At 33.9% G+C, this 22,547-nt stretch overlaps 2 protein-coding genes across 3 annotated transcripts; one reads left to right on the top strand and one right to left on the bottom strand.

Annotated features, from left to right (window-relative positions):
• Positions 1-919: 919 nt before the first annotated feature.
• Positions 920-3,542, bottom strand: LOC105762090 (uncharacterized). Its single transcript, XM_012580003.1, has 4 exons — positions 3,299-3,542; positions 2,754-3,065; positions 2,135-2,484; positions 920-1,132 (listed from the first exon to the last, which is right to left on the bottom strand). The coding sequence occupies exons 1-4, from the start codon at positions 3,540-3,542 to the stop codon at positions 920-922; spliced, it is 1,119 nt and encodes a 372-aa protein (XP_012435457.1).
• A 3,528-nt stretch (positions 3,543-7,070) lies between these two features.
• On the top strand, positions 7,071-9,900 carry LOC105763624 (cytochrome b-c1 complex subunit Rieske, mitochondrial). 2 transcript variants are annotated; one of them, XR_001124343.2, is made up of 3 exons: positions 7,071-7,357; positions 7,710-7,854; positions 9,358-9,507. XR_001124343.2 is itself a non-coding variant. In XM_012581904.2 (3 exons), exon 3 carries the CDS (start codon positions 9,393-9,395, stop codon positions 9,726-9,728), a length of 336 nt encoding a protein of 111 aa, XP_012437358.1. In that variant the 5' UTR covers positions 7,071-7,619; positions 7,710-7,854; positions 9,358-9,392; the 3' UTR covers positions 9,729-9,900. The 2 variants fall into 2 exon arrangements, 1 of the variants encoding a protein (XP_012437358.1); XM_012581904.2 differs by having other exon boundaries at positions 7,071-7,619; positions 9,358-9,900.
• The last annotated feature ends 12,647 nt before the right edge of the window (positions 9,901-22,547 follow it).

The raw sequence follows: 22,547 nt of genomic DNA, 5'->3' as shown, positions 1-22,547 counted from the left end.
ATCACTTTCACTTTTTATTCAGTCTCTTTAATCAAATCGACCCCGTGAAGCTTATTCTCACTAAGTTTAATCCAATACAAAGGTGTCTGGAATTTGCGACCGTATAAAGCTTTGTAAGGTGCTATTTTAATACTTAAATGAAAGTTGTTATTATACGCAAATTCAATCAATGGCAAATACTTTTCCCACGCACCTTTAAACTCAAGAATGCAACATCGTAACATATCCTCAAGTATCTAAATAACTTGCTCGGATGGTCCATCCATCTGTGGGTGAAAAGCGGCACTGATGTGTAGCTTTGTACCTAGTGCATCTTACAGTTTCTTCCAAAACCGCGATGTGAACCTCAGATCTCTATGCTAAACAATAGAAATATGTATTCCGTGCAATCTCACAACCTCTGAAATATACAACTTAGCTAACTTATCGAGCGAATAGTCCGTTCGTACTGGAATGGAATGAGCTGATTTTGTCAATCTGTCAACTATAACCTAGATCGCATCTTTCTTTCTCGGAGATAGGGGCAATCCCGACACAAAATCCATAGTCACTCTATCCCATTTCCACTCGAGAATCATAATCGACTACAATAAACCAGACGGTACCTGATGCTCAACTTTAACTTGCTGACAAATCAAATATTTAGAAACGAACTCTGAGATGTCACGTTTCATACCAAACCACCAGTAAAGCTGTTTAAGATCGTTATACATTTTCGTGCTTCCCGGATGAATAGACAAACGACTACTATGAGCTTCATTTAAAATCATCTAAATCAACTCTGAATTTCTCGGTACACATATTCGGTCTTTGAATCTTAAACAATCATTAGCATCGACTCGAAACTCTGAATCAAAATTCAAATAACATTGAGCCGTTTTGCTAAGAATTCACTATCAGCTTTCTGAGCTTCGCAAATCTATTGCATAAATAACAGTCTTGCTTTTAATTCAGCTATAATCGAGTCGTCATCAGATAGAGCCAACTGAGTATTCATTGCATGTAGAGCAAACAAAGGTTTCCGACTTAAAGCATCAGCAACAACATTGGCCTTTCTTGGATGATAGTCAATCACTAGCTCATAATCTTTTAACAATTCTAACCATCTTTGCTGTCGTAGATTTATATATTTCTGAGTCATCAAATATTTTAAGCTCTTGTGATCAGAATAAACATGGCATTTCTCACCGAACAGATAGTGACGCCAAATCTTCAACGCAAACACGATAGCTGCTAATTCCAAATCGTGCGTTGGTTAATTCTTTTCATGTTGCTTTAATTGTCTCGAGGCATAAGCTATGACTTTGTCTTCCTGTATCAAAACACATCCCAAACCATTTAACGGTGCATCACTATAGATTACGAATTCTTTACCCGATTCTGGCTGTACTAACACTGGAGCTTCAATCAAAAGAGCTTTCAGCTGATCAAAACTTTTTTTGCACTTGTCCGACCACTCAAACTTAACATCTTTTTGAAATAGTCTTGGCAACGGAGTTGCAATCATTGAGAAACCTTTTACGAATCGTCTATAATAACCGGCAAGTCCTAGAAAGCTTCAGACTTCGGATATATTTTTCGGAGGCTTCCAATCCAATATTGCTGAAATCTTACTTGGATCGACTTGAATACCCGATGTTGACACAATATGCCCCAGAAAACCAACTTCTTGTAAGCAGAACTCACATTTACTGAACTTTGCCAATAGCTGTTTATCTCGCAAAGTCTGTAGTACTATTCTTAGATGTTCAACATGCTCAGATTCATCATGGGAATAGATCAAGATGTCATCCATAAACACAACAACAAATCTAACCAAATAAGGTCTGAAGATCCGATTCATTAGGTCCATAAAAACAACAGGTGCATTCGTTAGTCCGAAAGGCATAACTAGAAACTCATAATGCCCGTACCTCGTTCGAAAAATAGTTTTCATCACATCTAAGTCTTTAACTCGCAGCTGATAATAACCTTATCTCAAATCTATCTTAGAAAACACTATAGCCTCTTTTAGCTGATCAAACAAATCGTCTATTCATGACAGAGGATATTTATTCTTGATTGTCACTTTATTGAGCTGTCTATAATCAATACACATTCTCATAATTCTGTCTTTCTCTTTCACAAATAATACCGGAGCACCCCAGGGAGAGAAACTTGGTCGTGCAAATCCTCTATCGATCAACTTTTGCAACTGATATTTCAATTCTTTTAACTCGGTCGGAGCCATTCTATATGGAGCTATTGATATCGGAGTAGTTCCCGGCACTAGTTTAATACCAAATTCAACTTTTTGAATCGGTGGTAGTCCCCGTAGCTCTTCAGGAAATATATCTGGATACTCACACACAACTGGTACTGATTCAATCTTCTTTTTGATCACTTTAGAGTCGAGTACATAGGCAAAATAAGCTTCACAACCCTTTCTCACATATGTTCGAGCTAACATCGAAGAAATCATTACTGGTAAACCATTCAAATCATCTGATCAATCCGAATAATCTCATTATTCTGACATTTCAAATCAATCGTCTTCTATTTGTAGTTTACAATAGCATCGTGCAGTGTTAACCAATCCATACCCAAAATTATATCAAATTCGTCGAATGGCAAAAACATCAGTTCGGCCAGAAAACAGAAGTCTCGAGTCACCAACAAACAGTTCTTGTATACTTTATCAACCAAAACACACCTGACTAAGGGGCTTGATACTCTAATCACAAATTCAGTAGACTCTACAAGCAAAGTCTTACTGGATACTAAAGTCTCACATACATAAGAAAGAGTTGACCCTGGATCAATCAATGCAACAACACTAATATCATAGAGTGTGAAAGTACCGGTAATAACATTTGGAGACCAAACTTCTTCACGAGCGCGAATAACATAAGCTCTGACAGGTGCGCAGGCTTCAGATCTAACAACAGTGTCTTTAGTTCCCCTCCGGCTACCATTCACATTACCCGTGTTTCTGGGTGGTCTACCTCTAGCTGCAGTGTTACTCGGCCTCGTATTCTGCACTGCAGCTTGCTCGACCAACTCAAGACATTCACGGATGAAATGATCTAATGATCCACATTTGAAACAACCCCATCATTCAGTTTACAATTGTCGGGATGTCGTTTACCGCAATGTTTGCACTCAGGTTGATTTGGTCTAACATTTCCAAAACTAGCTATTGAAGTAACTTTCGAACTCACAAGTGGTCTGTCTCGATCTCGTCTAGAATAACCCACAGTAGCCTTTGAACGGCTAAAATCATCTCAGAACTTCTTTGATGCTGACTGAAATGACTTACTCGATGATCTTTTTCGCGAATCTCTAGCTTTAAAGTTAGCTTTTCTTTTCTCTTTCCCAAGTTCCTCAGCTTTGTATGCTCGCTCAACGAGTACCACAAACTCTTTTATTTCCAGAATCCTGACTAACAACTTAATGTCTTCATTCAAACAGTCTTCAAATCTTTTACACATTATAGCTTCAGTTGAAACACATTCCCAAGCATATCTACTGGGTCTCACAAATTCCTGCTCATATTCTGTCATTGTCATGCGACCTTGTTTTAACTCGAGAAATTCTTTACGTTTTTGACCTATGAATCTCTGACTAATATATTTCTTCTGAAATTCAATCTGAAAGAACTCCCAAGTAACCCGTTCTTTTGGAACCACTGATACTAGTGTATTCCACCAATGATATGCAGTGTCCCTTAACAAAGATCCAACACATTTGATACATTCATTAGGAGTACAAGATAATTCATCAAACACCCAGATCGTATTATCCAACACATTTGATACTTTCCACATCATCAGCTACAGCTCGATCGGGATCTATTTACTATACAAAAACACATTTTAATTGTTAGGAATCATCACTCTATCGTAGTTTATATATATGGCATGTATAGCTAGACTCATACGCGTTACGTTAGTCCTAGAACCGACTGAATCGTAGCTTTGATACCAATCAAATGTAACACCCCTAACCCGTATCCGTCGCCAGATTAGGGTTACGAGGCATTACCGAACAAAACATAGTTCATCACGGCCATTTATTACAATTTATGCACAAAATTATAATGACTTCTTTACAATAGTTATCGAATTCAAATAGCAACCATTCACTCATTTATATAAGTCAAAAATGCATTATTAATCATATTACAAATACGAACCATGCTTCAAATTCAATCATATCAATGTTCTCCATTCAATCAAATTTTTGATCCAACTAACATGCATCAAAGTCATACAACACGTGCTTGATAAATATAATTTTCGAACCATATGAACATCACATTCATGGTATTCGACTACCAAAATTAAAACCAAGTATGTGTCATTTCATATGTGGTACCTAGCACATAGATTATGATCTTCAATTTTATAAATCTATTTTATTAGCAAATTGTCAAACATGCATTTTACATACCTATGCACATTCAAATTATTAAGTCAAAACAAGACAGACCATATAACTTAAATATCATCCATACATGAGACATTATCAAACATTACCAAACGATTAAATATGATCTTGTACTTTACTATTTCATGCGCAATTTACCATTTATGTCCATACCTAGATAACCGTCCAATAAATTATAAAACATATTCGTATTTTGCCATCACAAATAGTACCTAAACAACCAATATGAAAGCAATCAGTTATACATAACTTAGCTTATGGGAACATATGCATTATCGTAAAAACACATCCATTAACTAAATCGTTACTCAACCAAAACATATAACCAATACACCATACATATATACCATGAAACATACTTCCCAAAATAAGCTTTTACCATGACCGAGTATACACAAACATTAGCATCATTATCAGGCCATATTCGCATGGCCACATATATACAGATCAAAATGAACCATATCGAAACTAGCCTATACATGCCATACGTCAAAAGTACAAACTCTTAAAGTACCAAAATAGCAATCGATAGTGTGACGATGATCCTTGACGATCCCCGAGCTCGAAACTAGCTTTCAAAATTTATAAAACAATTAAAAGATACACAAAGTAAGCTTTGGAAGCATAGTAAGTTAGAAGCAAATGATTTATCACAAGAACATATATAATTCAATTCGGAATAGGCCAAATTTAACTTATCTCATACACATATACAGTCATTTTTCTCATATAATCCAAATTACCACATTAAGTACCTTCACTTATCTTATTTTTTCAATGAACATATAAACCTCATACGTACCTGGATCATTTAGCTCAATTTCACATTCAGACTCGTTTTAACATTGCCCGTTGTACTATTCGAAATCGTTAAGGATACTCAAAAACACATATATCACATACAATGCCATATCCCAGATATGGTCTTACATGTTATCACATATCGATGCCTCTGTCCCAGACAGGGTCTTACATGAATAATATACGGTGCGAATGTCCCAGACATGGTCTTACACGAAATCACACCACAAGAGTCCTAACGTCATGACATACGTATCCTATACTATTCCTATGGTTCATACGAGGCTTTCGAACGTCGTAATTCAATCAATTCAAGCTCGAAACAAGTCATCGCATGCTTAGTTAAATTCGACAACATATATATTTATGTATACAATTGAATTTTAGAACATTTATTTACTTATGAACGTACCTCATTTAGAAATGAACGGATCGTAATGACTATTCGGCAACTTTCGACTTTCCCCAATCTGACTCTGATTTTTTTTTCTTGATCTATTTGAGCAAAAACACCATTGCCGAATGTCAAGCTCTTCAATGGCTATTTTAAACCCTATTTTTGGTTGTAAATGGATGGAAGATGATGATATTTGGCTTTGTTTTATTTATTATTAACTTAATTACCTATTTACCCTTTTACCCTTTAAAAACATTAATAATAACACCAATTGCGCTCTGCTATCGTCCACTATCTCATAAATGGGATATTTACTACATAAGGACCTTCACTTTTAAGTTCTATAGCTATTTGATGCCTTTAACTTATAGAACACAACTTTTACGCTGTACGCGATTTAGTCCTTTTTACCGAATTAAACACTTAAACGATAAAATTTCCTTACGATAATTTCACACAACTTTAATATCATGCTGTAAATATTAAAATAATAATAAAATAAATTTTATGATCTTGAATTTGTGGTTCCAAAACCACTATTCTGATTTAGTTAAAATTAGGCTGTTACAGTAGATTTCTCTTCTCCTCCATCTCTTTTCTTTTCATCTCATTATTTCACCTTTGTTTTTGCTAAACCCTCATCATTTTTGATTCACCCTTCACCGGACCGCTACTCCTCTTGTCGCTAGACTGCTGTCGCCTTCGTCAGACCGCTGTATTCATCGGTGATGGTTGAGTTTTTCCTTTTTTTCTTCTCATTTCTTTGCCATAATTTTTATTATGGTTAATCTTATATACTCTTTGCTTTGGTGATTCTTTTAGATCATCCAACTCTCCGATCTCATATCATTATTGATCCTTCGATCGTTCCGAATTGATCAAGTTGTGTGAGTGTGGATTATACGATCATCAACCCATTCTCTTTAGTATTTTCTTCTCTTGGCCGAATGGTATATTGGCCATGGAAGTTTTTCTTATTCACTTGTTAACGTTATTCTTCATGTTCTTTGAAGGTCCTATTGATAACAATAGGAGAGATCCTTAATTTTGGATCAGAGATCATCGATTCGAGTGTAAAAATCGTGAGGTAATTGTTATGGTGAGTTTTTTTAGTGGCTAACCTTTTAGTAATATAACATATTTGACGAATCATAACCAAAATACGTTATTTGTGTGTTAGATACGTCTTTTGGGTTTAGATCAAAGCGAATCACTACTAGGGGATTGTGGCATGTCAGACTTATGAAAAATGTGTGGGTTCAATAATATTAGTTGTGTATGATGTGTTTTCTTTTGTTATATTAATAAATTAATTATAATTAATTGTGAGTACACTAACAGCATGTTTAGTTGGGAGAATAGGAATGCATTCCTCCCAATTTGGTGGGCTCACCACCAAACGTTAGTTTGGTTGGCTGTAATGACATTATAGCCTGAATCCATTCCAGGCTCTATTATGGGAAAATGTTGAATAGGCAATCCCTTACTTCACCACTGAATAGCCATTCCATTCCATGGGAGTAATTTTTTTCCCATTTTCATTTTTTGCCCTTAGCTTCATCTCCTCCTTTCCTTTCCATCTCTGCGTTTCCCTTTTTTCCTTTTTATTTCCCTTCATATTATTTCCCATTTTTCCTTCTTATTTCCCCATCTGCTGCTACTGTTTCTGTTCGCCTTCAGCATTCGGCTTGGCCTTCAACATTCTGCACGGCGGCTGCTGCTACTGTTTCTGTTAGACCTTTTATTTTCTAGGGTTTCTGTGACTTAAAATGAAATAGTTCTCTCGTATTTTTCATTATTTTACTTTTCTGTTAATCACGTTTGGGTACTTAGAAACTGGAGAAAAAGATGACAAACTTTTTTTGGGTATTCTTTTCCCTTAAGTAAATATAATTTTTGAGTTAGAGTTTTTATTTCTAGAAATGTTAGACAGTCCCCTTCTCTTCATTTTATCAGGAACCAAAAAAAGTTTTAATTTTGCTATATACATGGGGTAGGTTTCTCCCTTTTTTCCCTTAAGGGTTAATTTTTTTGACTATTTTTTAATCTATTTTCCTTTGTGTTTGAATTGTTATATATTTAGGGGAACTTTTTCGGTGGAGCAATGGGATATTCACAAACGCTGGAAATTGGTCAGTACGAGATTGAAGGATTTTCATAAGTGTATTGTGCTTCCCATTGGCAGCCTATCCATTGGACTTTGCAGGCATCGTGCAATCCTCTTTAAGGTGCCAAAACATAGCCTGTTTTTGTTGGTCTAGCTTATCATCTAAAATATTTATCATCTCAAATGTTCATTGTTTTGTTTTTGGCAACGACTAAAACTTTGAAAAGGAAGTTCAAAGTTCAATTGGCCTAGAAGTAACTGCTAGTAAATGCTAGGATGTAGAACAGTAAGGCAGATTGTGCTGGGGTAAAAGTTTGGGAACTTTTTGAGTGATCCTAGTTTGAGAAGGGTTCTTCATATGTGATCTTATTTACCCTATATGTTTGTTTCTCTTATTCTCTTTTCTTTGGTCTGAAATTCTTCTAGAATGAAAAGCATTTTCTTTGTGGGTGTATATACACTGTATGTATTTTTGAAGGTCTGGATTGGATAAGTTTTCTTTTATTTTGACTATAAGTGAGTGTTTCAAAGATTGTGTTATTAGAAATGACTCTCTTGTAAGTTTCCGTTTCTCTTAATTCTCTTTTCTTTGGTGAGTGGATGTTATTACAACAGTTTTGTCTTACAGTTTAAAGCGAGAGACATGGAGGAAAATGCTTTACTATTAAATGCTTTACTATTAAGTTGTGCAATTTTACTGGGCTTCATTGCCCCGCATCTTGGTGTCCCCAAGAAAAATGAATTTCCTAGTGGTTATCATCACCAAGTTGTGCCAATTGTCTAGTCATTTAAGCAGGCTTGAAGTACAAAAGATAAAAAGTAAAACAATGTTGATATACATATTTTAGTGCCCATAATTCTTCTTTTCATTTTGGAAGCTTAACATATATCATTACTTATTAATATTTATGATGATTATTATAATGACTTTAGTTTAAAAGAGTTTTGATGGATGACCTTAAAAAGATCATAATAAGAAAATAGTCATATGGGTTACTTTTTGGAGCATACTAAACCCAATCAATTATGTCCAAAAGGAAAGTCGAATGCTAATAATGAGATGTTTATTTTGAATCAGTTGTTCTTGTGTGAAGATAACCATTCATTTATGATTTTATTGAATTAAAAAGCCACATTGTGTTTATTCATGATAATGGAAATACAAGAAAAATTTAAAAAAGAGGTAAAGAACTTTGTGATCCTTTGGTTTATACAAGTGAGAAGCATTGAAGCACTCGCCTATACATATATGCTCGTGGATGGTGAATTTTCACATTTGAAGCCACTGCTTTACTTCATGTTAATGTATTCTTAAAACAACTAGTTGAATTAGCTCACATGCCATTTAGGAAGAAAGTTCTTCAGAGAAAAACCTATGCTGTCGTGCAATAATGTTGTTATGTTATCATGGTGCGATCTATAGATATGTGAATGAAGGCCTGAAAACTTGTGCTTGTATGGCTGGACTACCCCCGCCCCCTTTCTTTTATAGATTATGTGATACACGAGCCTCTGCTAGTTTACTTTGTGTGTGGACATTTAGTTCACATTTCCTGGCTGCTCTATTGTGATCAGTACATGTATTTTTGTAATAGCATATGACAGTTGTTTTACCTTTTTCCAGGTTTTTCTTCAGATGCCCTCAGCCGAGGACGCGATATGGGAATGATCTCAGATGTCCCTGCTACTGTGGCAACTGTGAAGAACCCTAGTTCGAAAATTGTCTACGACGAGTATAATCACGAGCGGTTTCCACCTGGTGATCCCAGCAAGCGTGCTTTTGCTTATTTCGTCTTGTCTGGTGGCAGGTTTGTTCTAAGCATGTCTGCCAGCAAAGATGTTCTTGCACTCGCTTCTCTTGAGGTTGACCTTTCTAGCATAGAGCTAGGGAGCACTGTTACCGTCAAGTGGAGAGGGAAGCCTGTTTTTATCAGACGTAGAACCGAAGAGGACATCAAGACAGCTAACAGCGTTGACCTTGCATCACAGGGATGAAGTTTAATTTTTTATTTTGGTTTTTTATTGTTTGTTTTGGGTTTGAAGTTCAATAGCATTTCGTGTTTGCAATGAAAAATGTGTATATATATCATTTATACATTGGTTGATCTAACTTTGGTGATGACTTGGTTGGCTACCAATGGAATTTATATCTCCTATGTCTCCAACACTTTATGGTGGAATCCATTTTGCATGGCTTTTGATTTGGTCTATAAATTTTTGGTTGGCTAGGGTAATCTCATAGAGAAGTTAAAACATGGGTTTGTTTGGTGTATAAATGTTTGATATTTTTCATCTATAAAAAAAATGAAAATAATTATTGCTTTTGGATCAATATTTGTAATTTTGGCAATTATGATCCCATCGATTATGTTATGATTTTTATTAATTCATATTTTAATAAAATTATATTAAGAATGTTATTAAATTATATATTTTTATTTTATTTAATTATATTTAGTAATAATTATATTAAAACATGATTAAATTATTTATTATTTTAATAATAATCTTAGTAAAATTTAATAACAATAATTATGTACTTAAAAAAATCATAAGGGTATTCTGGTCATTTCAACTTTTTTTCTTATGCTATTACAACATCATTCCATTCAACTAAACAATTGAATTACTTATTACAGCTTTATTTTATTACAGCTCTATTCCATTACAGCGAGCCAAACATGCCCTAAGTATTCAAAGGGGAGATGAAAAACTCATCAAGGGGAACACAAGTAAGTGACTCTAATAGAGTAATTCTATGAAATGCATGATATATGATTTGATTATAACTTTGACAAAGATGTATGTGTAGATCTCATCCTCATGATATGTGATGCGTGGCTTATGTGATACGTTTGATAATTTAATTATGTGAGATCTATATATGTGTATGTTAATATTGAGATCTATGATCAAATGTGAAAAGCATGTTAAAGCATGTGAAAGTGATTAAAATTGATTCTTAAGTGATATGTGATTACGAGAGCATGTTTACATGCCTAAGTGTAAAAGTGAATAATATGTGTTAAAAAGTGAAATTGCCATATCACATGCATAGGGTGGGTTTTGTGAAAGGTGGAAGTATGTGGCACTTTATCTGCAAATCAGTGGTGGCTTGTCCACAAAAGGTGTTTCAGATGGACAAGTTCTGGGGAACTTGATATTGATGTGTAGCAGAGATGGGTAGGAAGTTTTATAAAATGTGCATCATTTTAAAATATGCATCGACATGTTCATGCATAAGTATCATTAGTGTTAGAACTTGTGATTATTATGATGATTGATATGTTGATATTTATATTTTGATATGTATGCGACAATATTTTTGTTGATCTCACACTGGTCTCTTTAAAGCTCACTTTAGTTATGTGTTTAAGATAATCCTCGTGGTTAGGACTCGAATGCGGTCGTCAGTGATGCTCTCGGAAATGGTTTTTAAATAAATATGGACTTTTATTTATGATTTTTATTTTTATGGACTTTATTGCTATTTGAGACTTTTTATGTTAAATTATGGTACTGTGGCACGGGACTTTACTTTGGAGATTTTATTCTGATTTGCATGACATCATTTCATGAAATTAAGTATTAAAAAGTACATAAGTTAGTATTTAATAAGATTTCATATGAAACTCGATTTTGAAAATAAAATCTATCAATAATATATTTTCCACTACATTTATGAAAAATGAGTTTTTAATAAAATTAAACTTAGTTTTCAAAATTATTAATATTTACAAATGAGTTTTCTAAACACATTTGATTTATGAAGTTTGTAATAGGCCAATTTAACCCAGGCTCATAAAAAAATAATAAACCCCAAATAATAAAACAAAGTCCAAAATTATATCATTTGGCCCGATCGGGATGGCCCATTACTTGAAAAGTTTGAAGGTCTAACTACAAGCTTGATGCATATGGAAACATAATATTCAAGGATATGCAATCTTAGGTATGATATGTAATCTTAAATATGATATGCAATCTTAGAAGATATGATTTTGTAATCTTAGAGATTTAATTTGTAGATATCTTTTAATCTTAGCCGTTGATGTAATTAATATGTACCGTTGGATTTGGGGAGGCTCAACTATAAATAGATGCCTCTCCCTTCATTGTAAATGACTGGAGTTGGGGAGTAATAATAATTCTTAAGAGTATTTACTCAAATTTCTCTCTCTTGCGTTCTTATTTTCTGTGGCTTGTTCTTATTTTGTTGATTTGTATATTGTTTCTAATGAATATTTTTTATATTTATATATATATACGCACATGTCTATGTTTTTTTATTTGCTTAAATACAAACTTATACTTTTAACACATATGTTATAATATATATATGTATATTTATATATTTTCTTTATTTTCATAAATGCATTATATATATTTTGTTATAAATTCTATAGTCCAAAATTTTATATGTAAACCCATTCTTTATAATTTCAATATATATATTATGTACCTTTTATTCTTTATATTTTTTGTTTATTTCCTTCATTTTTTATTGATTTATGCTTTCATTTACATTTTAAAAGAATGTCTTTTTTTTTGCTCATTTATATTATACTTTACATGTCTTTGTTTATTTTTCCTTATTTATGTTTATATTATTTCTATATCATTGTTGTATTTATTATTGTTACTTGTTAAAGCGGCATTTATACATACATCCAATGAAACAATATATTGTTTTTACTCGAATTTATAAAATAGAAAACTTGAAAATAAAGGCAATACTCAATTTAGACTCTTGAAAAGATTAAGCCCTAACGTATTGGGTTCCAATTTTCTTCGTTGAATTTAATTATCGAGAATGTTTTTAAAACAAACAAAATAAAAAGCTTGTCGTCGGGAATTCAATATGTTGTGTCCTAATGCATTGGATGTGACGTGTTGATTTCTCGAGATAAAGATTTTTTTCTTTCTAAAAATTAATAAAGGAAATATTCAATGTTTAGGATTTTGAGATAATGTGCCCTAATGTATTGGGCCGCAATTTCTTCTTAAATCTTAAACAATTGAATATTCTTTTTAATTTTATTACATGAGTTTCTTAGACAAACTCATTTTTGAAGAAATAAAATATCGTGCCCTAACGCATTGGGTGCGACATTTTCTTCTCCAAAATGAGAGAGTCTTAATGAACAACTTAATTTAACTAAGGATCGTATTTTTCAACTCTTGACATCAGGACACTAATTAATCAATTTGGTACCAATTTTTGGGCGTTACGAGGGTGCTAATCCTTCCTCGTACGTAATTGACTCCCGAACCCGTTTTTCTAAAACTCGTAGACCAATGTCACTTTTAGGTGATCCAATCACACCTTAATAAAAGATTGGTGGCGACTCCAATTTTCATCGACAACTAATTTTTGTTTCTTAAAATAAAAGTTGGTTTCGACAGCTTGGCGATGCCACTCGAGAATTTTTAAAAAATAAGAGAGTCGAGCCACAAAGTTGATTAATTTTTGTCGTATGGTTGAGAAAATTTTTTTTTAAAAAAAATTCATGAGATCCTTTTGCATTCATTATTTTCTTGCTTAATTGATCTTTGCATTATACATTACATGAGTTGAATGATTTTACCCTTTTAAGTGGGAGTGAGAAACTATTCCTTTGTGAGGTTTTCACCTTCGTATTGGATAGTGCATCGCTTTCAGAATACATCAGTACCTATGCCTTCGTTAGATTATCATTTCCGTACAGTCATAGGGAAAATGTGTTCCCCTGAACCGAACTTGATCTATATGAGCCTGTAATGGGTAAAGATCGATGAATCTGCTGGTTCGGGTACCTTTGCCCTAGAAACCGAACCTCATATAATGAACCTTAGGAACTTGCCCTAGGTAGAGCTATGTCAAACCTCTAGTGGTCACCCGAATAGGTTTTCTATTTATTCTTGCTTTAGCTTTGTACTAACCTGTTTTCTTTTTGGTTGCAATTGCATTGCATTTTGATCACAAAAAAGAGGTGTTAATTGACGTTCAGTTGCTAAATAGAGAGCTTGTCATAAGAAAATGAGTTTCTTGATAAAGTGGATGATAATATGGTTGTTCGAATATGGTCCAAGAAAATGTGATAAGAGAAGGATGATAGTTTAATGGAGGACTACATGACTATGGCTCCGTTGCCCAAGGATTCAAGATAACAAAGATTATTCGAGAGCCGCTGAACTTTCTTAAAGAGAAGCCAACGAGCATCATGAGGATGAGTGAGCAATGAGTTGCAGCCCGGATCAAGCAAAGAGGAGATGGAAGAGACGTCCCTTTTGAAGAGTTCGTGAGATTTATCTTAACGCTCGAATGAAGAAGAGGATCAAATGTATTCGCCTATGAGGGCAAGGCCGTATAAATATCCATTTTATGTAAAGAGATTTGTTTTCTAGAAAAGTTTTCTAAATGTAATTGAATCAGAATCAATGTCTCTTTAGGCATTCATTTCATGCATCTGCATTACATGACATCATATGCATTGAAAGAGTCTAATTGAGTAAATTTATTTCAGTTAATCTGGAAACCAACCAACCCACCAAACATTGCTACGGTACTCGATCAAAAACTAAAGACATGGACCAAAGGATGGAAAGGCTAGAACAATTCCAAAAAGAAATGCAAGATCAGCTTCAACAACAAATGAAAGAGCAACTCGAAAAGATTCAGCAGAATATGATAGACAAAATGACGGAATCCCAAGGGAGTATGATGACACAGTTAACGCGACTGTTGACTGACAGAAAGAATAAAGGAAAGAGCCCTATGGCCAATGTCGAAGAGGAAGGTGATGATGGACCCCAGTATCCCCCAGGCTTTACTTCTCCACGTGTGCAAGCCTAAGCTGAGGTATACTCGCACAAATCTACCGTCACAATCAGACCTCAGCAGTTCCAGGCCGGTGCTTCAAACTTCCAGGCTGGATCTGGCTCTAACCCCGAAAACTACCCTGCTAACTCTGCCATTCCTGACTTCGATGAAGTGGCTGAAAAAGAAAGAATAAAGGAAGAGTTACCAAAGCAGTTAGAAGAAAAGTATAAATGGCTCGAAAAAAGTTTAAGGCGATGGAGATCACTGAAAACTATCATGGGATCGATACTAAAGAATTGAGTTTAGTTTCAGATTTAGTACTCCCTTATAAATTCAAAATGCCCGAGTTTGAGAAGTACAATGGAACTTGTAGCCCCGAAACACATATTACCCATGTTTTGTAGGCAGATGACTGGGTATGTTAAAAACGACCAACTATTGATACATTGTTTCCAGGATAGCCTCACAGGGGCAGCATCCAAGTGGTACAATCAATTGAGCCGTACCAAGATTAATTCATGGAGAGATTTAGCATAGATATTCGTAAAGAAGTACAATCATGTAATTGACATGGTACCTGATAGAATCACTCTACAAAACATGGAAAAGAAGCCCGGTGAAGGTTTTAGGTAATACGCACAGAGGTGGAGGGAGGTTGTCGTCCAAGTTCAGCCATCTCTTCTAGAAAGAGAGATGACCATGCTTTTTGTTAACACATTGAAGGTCCCATTTATCACACATATGTTAGGAAGTGCCACAAAAAGCTTTTCTGACATAGTTATGAATGGTGAAATGATAGAAAATGCTATCAGAAGTGGAAAGATTTATGCTGGAGGAAATAACAGAAGGCAAGCCTCAAAAGAAAATGAGGTGAACAGCATATCGATTGCGGTGAATCAACCAAGAAAAGTGGTTGCTAATCAGCAGGGTTCATCAAGACAAGAATCAGGTGTAAAGCAAGGTACTGAGAAGCTCTAGGTCACGCTAATTCCAATGTCATATAAAGAGCTGTATCAAAGTTTATTCAAGGCACATGTTTTTTCCCTTTTCATGTGAAGCCTCCACAGCCTCCGTATCCCAAATGGTATGACGCAAGTGCACAATGCGATTATCATGCGGGAATTATGGGGCACTCAATTGAGAATTGCACTACATTTAAAAAGCTAGTTGAAAGACTAATCAACATGGGTGTTGTCAAGTTTGGTGACTCATCTAGTGCAGAAAACCCACTACCCAATCAAGATTGATAATGGATTGAATGCAATGTATGAAAAAGTGGTGGGAAACGATCACATCAATTCCATATATGAAGGCACACTTGAAAAGGAACCTTGTTAGACATCCACCCTTATAAACTTGAGAGTGTTCTAAATAATCGGATTGTAGAAGAAATCTCTGTAGCATCTAGAGCTTACTTAGAGTAATGTTTAGAACACACTTGTTGCCTTTAGCCTAGAGGCAATAAGAATTCCTTTATGAAATAGGCTCATGTCTGAACGTCGTTATTCTAATAAAATACATCTTTGCATTCATTTTTGAGCCAATATTCTTTCATTCTTCTCGAATAATTATTCTTTCATTCTTTTGGATTTTCTTCCACATTATTCCTTTATTCATTCATAATCATAATTGAACAAATAGTTATTCATAAATTTATACATTCTTTTGTATATTCTTTGATATTTATTATGGGTCCCCAGATATCAATAACACGAGTGACGCTGCTACAGACTCAAACTTTCCTTTTGAGCGAGGCATGTGTTTAGAGGGATTTCATGACTTTGAAAATGACATAGATTGTAGCTTATCTCCTGACTTGTTGAGGATGGAAGAGTAAGAAGAGAAACAAATTTACATCCTAAGGAGACAATAGATATTGTGACCTTGAGGGAACATGCATGACCGAAGAAACAAAGCAATACGTTGCTGAGTTACTTCAAGAATTCAAAGATATCTTCGCATGGTCATACCAGAATATGCCTGGATTAAGCACTGTCATTGCAATCTGAACAACAGCACGATATTCAAAATTTACAGTATGTTCAAGATTAACATCATGAACGATGCATTTAGAATTCTTTGCCGGGGCAATGCCTTCTTCTTTGGTTCATCATGGTTTTGCCCGTCGAAGTCAAGTTTCCATTTCTCTGTTGTTGGATTTCATCCTAATTGAAGAGGAAGATCCAAAGTTTTTTCGTTATAGTTAAATTTTGCCCTAAAATGATCTATGAAAGAAATTTGATCACAAAGAAGATCTTACGCATACAAGATGAAGGTGGAAGATTTTACCTAGAAAAGCATTGATTCTAATCAAAAGGGAGAACAAGGACTTGCCTAATCCTATGAGTTCAGATTCAAAAAAAAATGATGAAAAAATGATGATGGAAAAAGGGAAAAGAAAAAGAAAAGAAAAAAGAAAAAGAAAAAGAAAGAAGAAGAGGAAAAGGAGAGGCCAAGGCGAAAACCTGCAAAGGGCACCTTGAGACCAAAGGGGATTTGAGTTGAAAACCCGAAAAGGGCGGCTCAAATTTTGGATCAAAATGGGGCATGAGATGATCGTGGCGTTAAGACTTGAAATAGCTGAAGCGGAGCAGATTAAAGTTGTGGGCAGCGATCCTATCTCTTTGGCATTACAGTGAAATAGATTGAAGCCAAAACGGCGAATCTTACTTCCCTGACGTTGTAGCAGAGCAGATTGAAGCCACGACGGCGAATCTTATCTCCCTAGCATTAAGGCTTGGATTAGCTAAAGAGGAGCGGATTGAAGCTGTGGGCAGCGAATCCTATCTCTTTGGCATTACAGTGGAGCAGATTAAAGCCGCAACGGCAAATCTTACTCCAACATTGCAATTAAAAAGATTGAAGCAGCAAACGACTAATTTTACTTCCCTGGAGGTGTAGTGGAACAGATTGAAGCTACGACGGCGAATCTTGTTTCCCCAACAATGCAATTTAAAAGGCTGAAGATGACAAGTCTTATCCCTCTGAAATTGTAGTGGGGCAGACTGAATAAACAAATTCTACCTCCCTAAAGTTTTAGTGGAGTGGATTAGAGTGATGGATCTTATCTCTCTAAAATTACAGTAGAGTAGATCGCGTCAAACTCATTTTTAAGTTGCAGCAGATCAATTTGAAGCTATAAGTCTTGTCTCCCTGAAGTTACAGTAGAACAGATTAAAGATAGTAAATTTTGTTCTCTTGAAAACTACAACGTGCAAATCCTATCTCCCTGGCATTGCAGTGGAGTAGGTTGAAGCACTAGTTCGTATACCTCTGAAGATGCAGTAGGAAGGAATGAGGCTATTTGAAAAAGAAGAAGAGCGCTAAAGTCTAGCACGACCAGGAAAATTTGGCTATTTCTAAAGTCTTTGCTCCGTTCTCGTTACACGATAATGAGCAAAGAGAGGCAGCTGTAATAGGCTAATTTAGCCCAGACTCATAAAAAAATAATAAACCAAAAATAATAAAACAAAGTCCAAAATTATATCATTTGGCCCGATCGGGATGGCCCATTACTTGAAAAGGTTGAAGGTCCATCTACAAGCTTGATGCATATGGAAACATAATCTTCAAGGATATGCAATCTTAGATATGATATGTACTCTTAGATATGATATGCAATCATAGATATGATATGTAATCTTAGATATGATATGCAATCTTAGAAGATATGATTTTGTAATATTAGAGATTTAATTTGTAGATACCTTTTAATCTTAGCCGTTGATGTAATTAATCTGTACCGTTGGGTTTGGGGAGGCTCAACTATAAATAGATGCCTCTCCCTTCATTGTAAAGGAATGGAGTTGGGGAGTAATAATAATTCTTAAGAGTATTTACTCAAATTTCTCTCTCTTGCGTTCTTATTTTCCGTGGCTTGTTCTTATTTTGTTGATTTGTATATTGTTTCTAATGAATATATTTTATATTTATATATATATATATATATACGCACATGTCTATGTTTTGTTATTTGCTTAAATACAAACTTATACTTTTAACACATATGTTATAATATATATATGTATATTTATATATTTTCTTTATTTTCATAAATGCATTATATATATATTTTATAAATTCTATAGTCCAAAATTTTATATGTAAACCCATTCTTTATAATTTCAATATATATATTATGTACCTTTTATTCTTTATATTTTTGTTTATTTCCTTCATTTTTTATTGATTTATGCTTTCATTTGCATTTTAAAAGAATGTCTTTTTTTTGCTCATTTATTTGATACTTTACATGTCATTGTTTATTTTTTCCCTTATTTATGTTTATATTATTTCCATATCATTGTTGTATTTATTATTGTTATTTTTAAAGCGACATTTATACATACATCCAATGAAACAATATATTGTTTTTTACTCGAATTTATAAAATAGAAAACTTCGAAAATAAAGGCAATACTCGAATTTAGACTCTTCGAAAAGATTAAGCCCTAACGTATTGGGTTTCAATTTTCTTCGTTGAATTTAATTATCGAGAATGTTTTTAAAACAAACAAAATAAAAAGCTTGTCGTCTGGAATTCAATATGTTGTGTCCTAATGCATTGGGTGTGACGTGTTGATTTCTCGAGCTAAAGATTTTTTTCTTTCTAAAAATTAATAAAGGAAATATTCGATGTTTAGGATTTTGAGAAATTGTGCCCTAATGTATTGGGCCGCGATTTCTTCTTAAATCTTAAATAATTGAATATTCTTTTAAATTTTATTACATGAGTTTCTTGGACAAACTCATTTTTGAAGATAAAATATCGTGCCCTAACGCTTTGGGTGTGACATTTTCTTCTCCAAAATGAGAGAGTCTTAATGAACAACTTAATTTAACTAAGGATCGTATTTTTCAACTCTCGACATCAGGACACTAATTAATCAATTTGGTACCAATTTTTGGGCGTTACGAGGGTGCTAATCATTCCTCGTACGTAACTGACTCCCGAACCCGTTTTTCTAAAACTCGTAGACCAAGGTCACTTTTAGGTGATCCAATCACACCTTAATAAAAGATTGGTGGCGACTCCAATTTTCATCGACAACTAATTTTTGTTTCTCAAAATAAAAGTTGGTTTCGACAAAGTTAATATGTTTTTATTTCTAAAATAATGATGAATAACCATGTTCTTCAATTTTGAATAAAAAGGCAAATGATTTAGAATTATGATTTAAAATCCGAGATAGTTTTAAATAAATGATTGAATGTTTACAATTGAGATATTACTTATTTGATTCTTAAAATTTGCACGATTTTTATGAAATTAAAATAAACGCTTTATTTAATTTGTTTTGAATTGATAAGCCAATAGTTTTAAAATATTTTTTTCAAAATTCTGAAAGTCTTTTTCAGCCATTTTCGTGGACAAATAGTTTTTGAAATGAGATTGAAAATAAAGTTGAATATTCGATTTTACTAGTTTTGAATGAATTGCGCAAATGGTTTAAAAAAATTAGGTTTGAAATCAAGAGTTTTTTTGGGCCATTCCGGTGGCCAATGTAGCTTTCCGAATTCAGCCATAACGACTGGGCTAGGTTTGGGGTGTTACACTTAGGCACTTTCCAATTTAAAAATTCATAGGGATTAAACTTTTACAATTGACTCTTTTACTTAATTAACGATTTTCTTGATTTAATTATTTAACCTACATATAATATATTTTCGTACTAACTTAATGAAGCTTTCTATTTATGATGTCACTCACTCAAGTTACGGAACTAGGTTCCAAAACTGCATTTTCTTACACTGTTTAAAATCAAGTCTTTACATTAATGCATTTCTATGCCCTTAGACACATAACACCAGCTTAAGGTTTGTGCCCTTAGCGTAGTTATTTCATCCATGTTACTTGTAATTATTCAAACTAATTGAATAAATAACATTTCCACATGATTATTTAATATTATTTTCTGTCTGTCCTGAATTATTTTTGCATGTAAAGCAAAATGAATAAGAAAATATTATCACACTAATTTCTTAATATTTAACTAATATTTAAGTTGCATTACTTGGATTGATTGAAATGAAAAGATAACTTATATTAGTGGGTAATATAAATTGTCCGTAGTCCATGGGGTCAGATTTAGCAAATGACTCATGTTAGGACTACTATTTTGTCTATAAGTCCACTTGGGGAGATAGATTATCTTTGTTATTTAAGCTAGATTAACTCTCAAACATAGAGACATAAATATGATTATCTAGATTGACAATACATTGGATAGGAACCAAGTTGAAATTTTCCTAGATGCATTAATGGATTACTTCACTTTAGGCATTAATAGTGAATATTATGTTGGATCTGGTGCCTTAAGTGTAGTATTTTCATCTATATTGTAAGACCCCTTACCCGACTCGATCGCTGGGTTTAAGCTACTTTAGTTACCAAAGCATCAACCATCAAATAAACATTCAATTCATGATATTATACACTTAGATACAAGCAATATAGGCATGTGATGCAATATATCTAATTTTGGGACTTACACAAGCTTAAGAATACTGTTATATTAGTCCACTCTTGAATTAGGACCAAATTGTTAGGTTTCAAAATGTCTGGATCAACATTGCGACTTCAACATGTCGTCGTCACGACGTGGACATCTTAGTATGTTACATCGCAATGACATGCCTATGTTCATGATGACATTACTATTTGTGATGGCAACGTTGCGACGATGCAACATCAAAAGCCCGAGGTCATGATGTTGCCATTGTTTTTGGCAAAACACATATTTGGTACCTAATTCATGATCTATAAACCATTTCTGTCCAAGTATTCAATCAATATTGTACAAGATAAGTTATTAAACCATTCCAAAGACAACCAAATCCAAGTACAAAAGTACCTAAATCAACCATTCAAGATTACAATATCCAAACATTCACCATTCAAGCTTAGTTACTTCTCAAGTCAATTAACCATATTCAAAATGCTACTATCTTCAACATCTATCCTCAATATACAATTTAAAGGCTAAGTAGTTTCCTATAATTAATATGAACTAACCAAATAATATAACATACCTTACATTCAATTCAACATTTATAAATCATCAAGCACTCTAGCTATTTCAAATGGTCCAAATTCAAATCATAGCATACCAATCATTCATGAATTAGAACATTACTTTCTTAATATCATTTTAACCAAATTATGCCTCATTTGATTTCATACCATAGGTTATAATCAAATCAACCATGACCACTATTGATGCGAACCCAGTCGCATTATGTTACGACACAACTCGACGCCATTGAGATTGGCTTAAGCTCGAGGGGCCTAAGTGCAAAATGAAGCTTAATTTTAATTTGTTAATTTTTGTGCAGGCCTTAATTAAGCAAGTTTGGGTTGGAAACCATTGCTGGAAAAGTAAAACAATCAAAGAAGACCGATTTAAGTGTTCTATGCAATTTGCTCCAAGCTCATTCAGCTCGTTCATAACTCATCCAAGCTCATTGAGCTCAATATTATTCGGTTTTAGCTTGTGCATCAATTTGCTGGAATATCTAACTCGGTTTCAGCTCAAATTTAGCTTTACTTAATCTATGCGTTTTTAGCACACTTAGTTGCTGGAATAAATTTAAATAATATTTAGTTTAAGTAATTAAATGTGTCTTAAGCTAATTAACATGTCTAAGAATATTCAACAATAATATGTCTAAGTAATTAAATATGTTTTGATTACTACAGCCATTTAATATGTCTTAGCTCCTACATCTATTTAAAATGTCCTAAGTTTGTACAACTTAAATTGAGATATTGAAGGTGCCTTAACCGAATTTATTTGGTGCTTAAAGGTGTTCACACAAGCTGATTTCAGCTAGCTCAAGTGCATGGAATGGTATTAAAGAGGAGCATGTATTTGGCTGGAGCATTAAGTGGAAATAATTTAGCTGTTATTTTGAGCTTCTCCAAAAGTCTGTTTGTGGAGTTTAATGGACAACACATTCAAATCAATCCATTCAGCTAACAAAATGATTTCACACCATGGAAGCTTTTTAAA

The sequence above is a fragment of the Gossypium raimondii genome, chromosome 12 (assembly GCF_025698545.1).
Source record: "Gossypium raimondii isolate GPD5lz chromosome 12, ASM2569854v1, whole genome shotgun sequence".
Lineage (NCBI taxonomy): Eukaryota > Viridiplantae > Streptophyta > Magnoliopsida > Malvales > Malvaceae > Gossypium > Gossypium raimondii.
The sequence above is the reverse complement of the archived record's forward strand: the minus strand, read 5'-3'. Positions and strand labels throughout refer to the sequence as shown.

What these genes read in the sequence shown, in the direction of transcription:
- LOC105762090 (XM_012580003.1), bottom strand. Translation starts at nt 3,542, where the DNA reads ATGACAGAATATGAGCAGGAATTTGTGAGACCCAGTAGATATGCTTGG. An exon ending in ATGTGAGACTTTAGTATCCA is followed by an intron (nt 2,485 to 2,753) that starts GTAAGACTTTGC and finishes CGGATTGATCAG; the next exon opens with ATGATTTGAATGGTTTACCA. An exon ending in TCTCTCCCTGGGGTGCTCCG is followed by an intron (nt 1,133 to 2,134) that starts GTATTATTTGTG and finishes TTGATGACTCAG; the next exon opens with AAATATATAAATCTACGACA.
- LOC105763624 (XM_012581904.2), top strand. Translation starts at nt 9,393, where the DNA reads ATGGGAATGATCTCAGATGTCCCTGCTACTGTGGCAACTGTGAAGAAC.